The 9,032-nt window shown below is 28.6% G+C and overlaps 1 protein-coding gene across 1 annotated transcript in view; it reads left to right on the top strand.

Moving 5' to 3' along the window:
• LOC119676114 (homeotic protein Sex combs reduced) overlaps nucleotides 1-8,560 on the top strand; it is a 46,354-nt gene extending 37,794 nt beyond the window's left edge. Inside the window, exon 2 of the mRNA XM_038087342.1 lies at nucleotides 7,600-8,560. Coding sequence (XP_037943270.1) covers nucleotides 7,682-8,560 — 879 coding nt within the window. The 5' untranslated portion in view covers nucleotides 7,600-7,681. The remainder of the gene's footprint in view (nucleotides 1-7,599) is intronic.
• The last annotated feature ends 472 nt before the right edge of the window (nucleotides 8,561-9,032 follow it).

Raw genomic sequence — 9,032 nt, 5'->3', positions numbered from 1 at the left:
CTAATTTTTATATGGAAAAAATTATATCTTAGTTTTAAAAATTGATCTACAGCAGATTTCACGTAGATCACCTATGGAACCATTGCGTTTTATAGCAGATATGTATCGTCGTAAACCATGTCGCTTAGCCTAGCCTAGTTTCAAATATTCCTTGCTGCCGCGAGTTGATCGTATGTAGTGAAGCCAAACTTTTTTTCACCTTATTATTCCATCCAAATAAGAGAACACCTTTTATAACGGTTTTTACCAAAGATTAATATCACTTAATCGGAGCAGTTTCAAACATTGACATGTGATGACAAAACCCAGTCGCTAAAATTTAATACTCACACTAGTATCACTGCGGTAAAGTTCCTTATCTAATCTAAGTTAGTACATATTTTAGCCATTTGTGGATTTAAAAAATATGGATCTTTTGAAAAATTTTCTAATCTCTTCCTTTTTTAACTATTATGTTTTTATGATGATTTGGAATATGATTTCTCTTTGTTGAAATAAGATTTAATATCTTAATGGTCCATCGGGTCTTTATAAGCACCTATTGACAAAATTGAATCTTAGTTAAACATCCAAGTTTTGGTGTTTATGATAGTTCCCTGACAAAGTCGTTTACAATCACAATTATTATTAATATTATTTATCAATATTTATAATATTAATATAACATATATATAATATACTCGATATACTTCAACACTATTGCACTTCTGTAGTTAATTGTGCAAGTGCGAATCTTTTGTGCTATTGAACAATCTTTGCAATGAAGATTGAAATATATGAAAAGAAGTCATCCTTACTTGTTTGATTGATAATGATACACTTCAACGTAATTTTACAAACTCATAAAGCTTTTGAGGTAGTTTGAAATTTATATATACTGGTGTAGAAAGACCTACATCATCTTAAAAATGGCTTTGACGACATGAAAATCATATTGTGTAACAAAACACTTAACTATGCTTTATTTAGCTCATATTATTCTATATACTTTATTTAAGTATACTAAAAGAGTCGATATTTGTTTAAATTTTTATTAATAATTTCAAATAACATGCGATAGGTTATTAACTATATAAATCAAGTTATCTTAATATTTACTCAATGCATAATAGTGACTTTGTCGAAATTAAAAAAATTTATAAAGCAAATTGTCAAAAATACAATATTAGTAGTAAATTCCAATCCACAACTTCTAGTAAAGTATAGAGACACGCCTAGATTATTTACATAAAATATTAATAAATATGAATATATTTATAATGTAAAAGTTTTAATAAATCCTTCATATTAAGTTGACATGAATACATATTTTAAGTGCCAAAAATTTTATAATATAAAAATAAGTTTTAAATATTATATACTTAACTCTGACCAATGAATTTTAAAATGTATTATATTTTTTAATCTCCTTACACTTTTCGCATTGGTGAAGTATTTCTTATATTATTGTTTAGTGATTATAACATTTTAATTTTTACCACAAGTTTACATGACTAGATATACTTCTGATTGAGTCATAAATAGAGAGTGATAAAGATTTGTGTTGAACATGAGCCATATTGAGCCATACTGATGGCATGTCATTAATTTTTTTTTTGCACATATTTCTTTAGCCAATTTTTAAATAAGAAAACTAGCACTTTAACTTGAAGCTAGCTCTACCCAAAGCAGTTATGAGGCGTTTAAAAATCCACATAAATTTCTGTTCTTTAAGAAAACCCTACAGTCTGTAGAAGTACGTACTGGATTTCTTTACCTCCAAACTAAAAATAAGTCTTATAGTATCAAACACTGAATATACATATAACTAATTATATGTACCTACAATATATAATATATAACAATATATAATTAAATAAAGAATCGAACCCTGGGACATGTAGTCCAAAAATACTCGTTCTTTGAGAAAACCTTTCAACTTTTATCTGCTGATATATGGAAAGAATTTAGTTAACTTTAAATTAAAAATATATCATATAGTAACAAGTTAATATATAATAAACTATTATAAAAAGATTCGGTTTCTGATATTTACAGTCCAATGTGAAAGGACGTACACAATTTCTTTAGCTCCAAGTAAAAAATAAATCATATATGAAGCACTGAATATACATTTTCCGAAGGGATTCAACTCCTGACACACTGCAACATATTTATACGATTAATTAAACCAAAAGATGTTTCCAAAGAGAATGGATGGTTTCCGATAACCGAAACAGACAGCACAAAAAATCTTTAAGGTCCCAATGGATGCACAGCCTATGTACAATTACCGAAACAGCTGTATGATCACCCAAAAATTTAATTTGAATAAAAATAAAAAAGTCAATGGAGACAATAGATTTCTTTATAGGGTTTAAAATGTTTATTTATAAATTTTACTAATTATAATTATACTAATTATATTATACTAATTATAATTATAATTATATTATAATATTAAAAATACACAAAATCATAACAACCTTAAGAAACTGCTTTATTAAGAACAGTTTTATAATTTCGCATAGAATGATTAGATATTCTCAGTTTATAACTTCCAGTTAGTCTTATGATACTTAAGCGAAGATAAAAATCGATACTTTTTATATAATGTAGAGCTACACTTGACTTGAAAGAATAGATTTTTATGGCATTCGGACTTAATAAATAGCACAAAGCTCACTACCACAGCAAATTCGTCAGCAGTTTCTTAACCGTTCAACTAACGAGTCAGCTGATAAATCTTTACCTCTTATATATTCTAGAAAATTAAATTTAAACAAACATAGTAGAAATAACGAGTAGAAGAAATAAAAAAAAATTTAAATAAAATATAAAGTGTAATCACGAATCCTTAATAGCATTACTGCAGGCGGACACCTTGGAACAGCATTTAAAACTATTCTCCTTACTTTATTATCGATTTTGTTAGGTGGGCAACTTCAAACTGAGGCCAAGAAACACTCGTTGCCATTGTAAATATTCCAGTTCCGTGGGCCTTTGTTATTGTTATTCACTTTTCTAACTTGCAGCGAGTATCAGCCGCAGAACTAAACAACGATAAAATCGATACAAAACATTTTTATTGCCACTTTATACCTTCGCCGATGTTAAATACGTGCATATAATATACAAAAAAATTAAAAAAATTAAAAAAATAAAAAATTAAACATTTTCAAATAAACAACAATTCAATTGAAACAATAATTCGATTTTTAATTATTTTTTAGTGATGAAAAATCTTGCCTTAACATTCACTCTTACACGAACATTACGATTATAAAGCCTTTTAATTTCAACTTTCCGGACACGATCTACTGACCGAAGGAAAATATATTTAACTTTAAATAATAACATTATTTATTAAATAATTTAGTACTTTGACGCTTGTAGCAAGTGCAACAAATTACGCGTTTTAGAAAAAATTAACTAATTAAAAAATACTTTTAAATTGCTTTAATCACGCAAATGTTATACATACAAATGTTAAACTTAAAAAATTGTAATTTTATTTAACAAAATGAAGAAAATTATATCTCACTCGTTTGCATTAATTATTTTATCTGTATGAGAAACACTCAATATTAAAGATCTTATAATCGCTGTTATTATTACTATTATTGTAATAATTGAAGCACCTTCATAACCTATACCTATTCAATAACACATGAACTTACACTATTGGTTTATAATAAATAGCTTGAAACATCAAACAATTTAATTAACATAATATATTATATATATTGACCGTATTTTCAGAGTATACGTATATGTCGGCATATGCCTTTGAAACTAAATATATACAATTAGAAAATATTTTAGTAGTCATCAACTATATGCGTGACCAAAGATGTCGTGCAGGCTGGTATCTGATATGTTTGACTAATAATAGTTGGTTGGGCATCATTCTCATCCACCGAACGCTTTCAACTTAGCCTATTTTATTGTAATATCCTTAAGAAAAAGGAACCCCCAAGGTGCAAGAAACAGAGGACGCCCCAAGATGACATGGCATAGAAGCGTTAATAAGGAAACGAATGAAACATTTAAGAGTTAAGACATATAGCTAAAAACCACGATTTGTGGAAATCATGTGTAAATAGACTAAGTTCTTATATATAGTAATCCTAGTTCTTATAATAATCCTTAAGAAGAAAATGATCTTATTGAAAAATCATATCTATTTATATTAGACAATTTTTGAATTGAAATCAATTACTATAACTTGGCTTCTAAATTCTTTAAATTATTTTGGACAATTGTCTTACTTTAAAGTGACTGTATTTGTTGTCATCAAAGTTAAGAAAATCAATAATACTCTAAGAATCAAATATAAATCTCACACATAGTGAGTCCGTATATGAATTAATATCCAAAATTCATAAAATGCAATCGATATTCTGGGGGATCCAGGTCTTTGCATATCGTTGAAAGTATTTTTTAGACAACCTATTTTATATTTTATGCCCAAACCATTTAAGCAAATGGTCAGTTGACCATATGATAGAAGTAATATTATTGTACTTGTTAGCGATTGACCAATATTGACATTAGCCTACTTTTAATTAGTATCCTGTTTTGATCACATTGTGATTAGGTCAGGCATATGAGCAAACCAAAACCAGGCTTTACGCACACTTTTTAAAAGACTATTATATTACCTTAGGGTTCTTGTTTTAAGATGTACCTTCTCCCAGTCATTTCGTACTGTGTATGCATCCAGTAAATTAGGATTGAGTTCAAACTTATGTTGTTTATACATACTTCACCAGATACTATATTTTAACAGGTTCGTTATTTATATACATAACCAGTACATATGATGTCTATGATGTATTAAATAAGTATATATGATGTCTTGTTATTAATGAGATACTTTTTCGAAACTGTGAGAAATTTTTAAAGATAGCGCCCGTAAAATTATATTAAATATATAACTGTGTCTACTTTCCTATGATTGTTTCTACCTTATCAACTGTATAATAGATTAGAGATGAATGCTGCTTTTGGTTTGTTTGAATATATTTCAAAAATACTTCTATTTTATGTGACATTTTTCAGTTCTATCCCCCAATAATATCTTATCAGTTATATCATCCATGTGCATTGTTTTACACATTTAACTAAATAATAATACATATATACACCAATATTGACTTCTGTTCGTAGATTTCTTAATAAGTAAATTTTGAGATAATCCAAGTCCATAAAATTAAAAAAAAATACTAAAATTTTTATAGAATAAGTTATCACTGTAAGATATACACTGTAATTAATTTTTTTAGTAATATTAAGTAAACTAAATTCTTATTGATATAAAACTTATTAAATTTAAATGAGAACTTGGTAATACCAGTAATCCCAATAAACGTTTCATGGGTTAACTGAATGCACATCACACATTCTAATACGGCTCTTAATAAATGAGTAGAAAGTTAAAAAATTCGTTTTTATTTAGTTCGTTCTCACTTCCTGCTACATTTTTTCACGTTTCCATTTTAAACATTTCTGTTTTGGACGGCCTTTCTCATTTTATCAATTTTGTATCTTTTACGTTGCTTTTGTTAACCAAATTCGCCAAAGGGAACCACCATCTCCTTTGCTCAAATTATAGGTTTTACTTATTTATCTGGATTGCATGTAAGCGAATGTTTATAAAAAAAATCTAATATGAGAGCCAAAAATAAGAAAATAAGAAAGTCAAAGCCTCAATACCCTTTAAACAGATATTTTAGTTAAAAATAAATTATTTAGTTTTTTATAAACTACAATTTTATACACATACATATTAACTCATATAAACACTACACATTTATTTTATATGGCAAATAAAGCTTATAAATTTTATTCATATTTGAAAATTTGAATTTATAAGAATTTACTTGATTAACTATATAATTTATCGTATAAATTATCAACATATAGATTGATAGAAGGACGTTGCGAAATCAAGCCACGTTCACTCTAATTAAGTCTAACTATAGGTATATTAATGGCTTAAAGCTTTTTAATGAACAAACTTCATACTTCAAACGACTGAAGCCAACTACCTTACAATGTCGGAAATGTTATCGGAAAACTTATCGATATATAATTTGATGAAAGGGCATTGCAAAATCGATTCACGTTTCATACTGCTTACGAATAGATATATATAGGTTCATGGCTTCATATAATATTTATTGAATAAACTTTATTCAAAATCAATCGATTAACTGTTTTAGTTATCGAGTACTTTATCGACATGTAGATTGATTAATATATGTTGCAAAATTAATACACGCTTTCACGTTAACTAAAAATAAATATAGGTTAATGGCTTATTGATTTTTATTTAACTCACTTCATTTTAAGTCAATTGATAAACTGTGTTAGTTATCGAGAAATGTATCGATATATAAGGCGATAAAAGAGCATCGCGAAATATATTCATGTTTTCGTTATGATTAAGAATAAATTAATGGTTTTATTAATGGTCTTATGATTTTTACAGAAAAACTGTGGTTTAAAATTTAGTATAGAATTATTTATTGTCTTCTTCATTTTCTCGTCTCCATTAGAGATATTTGAGTAAACCTAATATATCATAATTTTTTAGTAAGATCTTTATTTATCAACTTAAATAAATATTGTACTTACATAAAGTTAAAGAATGTAATTTAATAAGAAAAGTCTAACATGGCTTTAGCCGTCTGTAGAATATATACATATATATAAATAAATATTCTATGTTAATATATATAATAATTATTCACTCACAATGATAGAATAGAGTACAAAAAAAAAAATTAAGAAAAAATACAAACACATATATATGGAAAAATTTAATTAAAACCGAAATCCTATTAAATCCCCTGGTTAATCCCCTGGTCGGTGGCTAATTCAGTTATTTTACGAGTCTTCTAATTGAAAATAGTTTGGTATGCTAAGTTTATATAAGCAAATAATTTATCTGTTAGTTTTGTTTTTCTAGTTAATTCTACCATTCGAATATTTGTGTTCATTTGCTTCATTAACGGGAAGTTAACGTCTGGCAAATAAGGAAATAATGTAATAAATTTTTTAAGCAAACTCAAATGTTTACTAAACCTTCAACTCGAAAAATGCAAATTTTACTTAATTTTCTTGACTTTACATTTTTTTTTATTTTTTTACTTTTTTTATTTGTTTATTGCAATCAGTGTGTCCGCATTTATCCTTTGCCATTACCTTATTTCACCTCCAGGCAATCTTCTTTAAGTAAATACATGGATGGCTTTTCGCTTTAGAAGGTTTCTTTATAAAGAACCAGAAGAAAAATCGCCTAATACCTGTAATTTCATTCAGTATAATAACCATGTGTCCCTTAATATTATATTATTATTATAAGTTGAGTACAAAAAATAAAAAGTATTACTTTATATATATTATAATTAATTTGAAATTATATTTTATATCTTAAGTCACACTTAATAAACAAAGTGTTTTCATTCGTTAGATTTTAATATTTAACTAAATTTAAGTTTTAAAATTGAATTTAATTATTCATTTGATATCAATAATTTAGATTTTAATATTTAATATTTCAATTTTTTTTAAATTTTTTAATAATTGTTTTGAATTTGTTTCTTATTTCAGATAAACTCCCCACTTACATATTCTAATATAAATAGAAACAAGTTAGCATTACGGTTTAGTATCAAGATTTAATCATTTAAAAATGGATCCTGATTGTTTTGCAATGTCGTCATATCAGTTTGTTAACTCGTTAGCATCATGTTATCCGCAACAAATGAATGCCCAGCAAAATCATGGCGGCAACCCAAGTAGTAGTACAAACACATCTGCTAACGGTGGTCCTGGCACTGGCGGTGGTGGCGGTTCGAGTGGTGCTCAGGGAAATTCTGGTGCTGCCACACCTGGAAATAATGACTACTTTCCAGCTGCAGCCGCATATACACCAAACCTATATCCAAATACGCCACAAGCTCACTATGCCAACCAGTCAGCTTATAGTTTAGGTGGTGCAAGCGGCGGAGCACAACCAAATCCTGATATGGTTGACTACACACAATTACAGCCGCAGCGTTTATTACTACAGCAACAACAACATGCACACGCGACGGCTCAACATGCAGCTACGCAACAACACCCCCAACAACACCCGCAACAGCAACAACAGCAACAAACAAACATAAGTTGTAAATATGCCAATGATCCTTCAACACCCACCGGTAATAATAATAACAACACAGCTAATAATAATAATAATCCATCGCTTGCAAGTCCACAGGACTTATCGACGAGGGAAATATCACCCAAACTGTCACCCAGTTCGGTGGTTGAAAGTGTGGCAAGATCATTGAATAAGGGGGTACTTGGTGGTAGCCTAGCAGCAGCAGCTGCAAGTCTTAATAATAATCATAGCAACAATGTAAACGTTCCAATGCATAGTCCTGTCGGCGGAGAATCGGATTCAGAAAGTGACAGCGGCAATGAGGCTGGAAGTAGTCAAAATAGTGGAAATGGCAAAAAGAATCCACCTCAAATATATCCATGGATGAAGAGAGTACATCTCGGACAAAGTAAGTACTCTTGAGTTTATTCAATATATCATTACCTATATAACTCATTCGATCAATAATGAACAATAGATATCATTATCAGACACAGGTGCACCAAGCAGTCTATTGAAAGCAGCTTGGTTTATTTTTTTTTCCGCCAAAAGCAAAACAAATATAGTTAGGTTTTATATGATATATTATATTGTATATAAAGAGCATACGTTTCGAAAATTCAATTATTTCAACGCGGCATCTTGTCAAAACATGTAAACAAATACTTTTCTAACACTTTCCAATTTTTCCAACACCACAAGTACGCAGCAGGAAAAATTTCGGCCTCAAGTTATTATTTATTTATGCATTCACAAGCTCACAAACTCACAACCTCACATACGATTATATTCGTGTTTTCTATGTTCAAACACCCACTATGCTTTATTGAGCAGAATTTAGATACGAAATACATCACCATCACCCACTCACCCATTCACTTAATAACCTCACTCA

Source organism: Teleopsis dalmanni, chromosome 2 (genome assembly GCF_002237135.1).
Source record: "Teleopsis dalmanni isolate 2A chromosome 2, ASM223713v2, whole genome shotgun sequence".
Taxonomy (NCBI): domain Eukaryota; kingdom Metazoa; phylum Arthropoda; class Insecta; order Diptera; family Diopsidae; genus Teleopsis; species Teleopsis dalmanni.
This window is presented reverse-complemented; position numbering and strand designations above follow the sequence as displayed.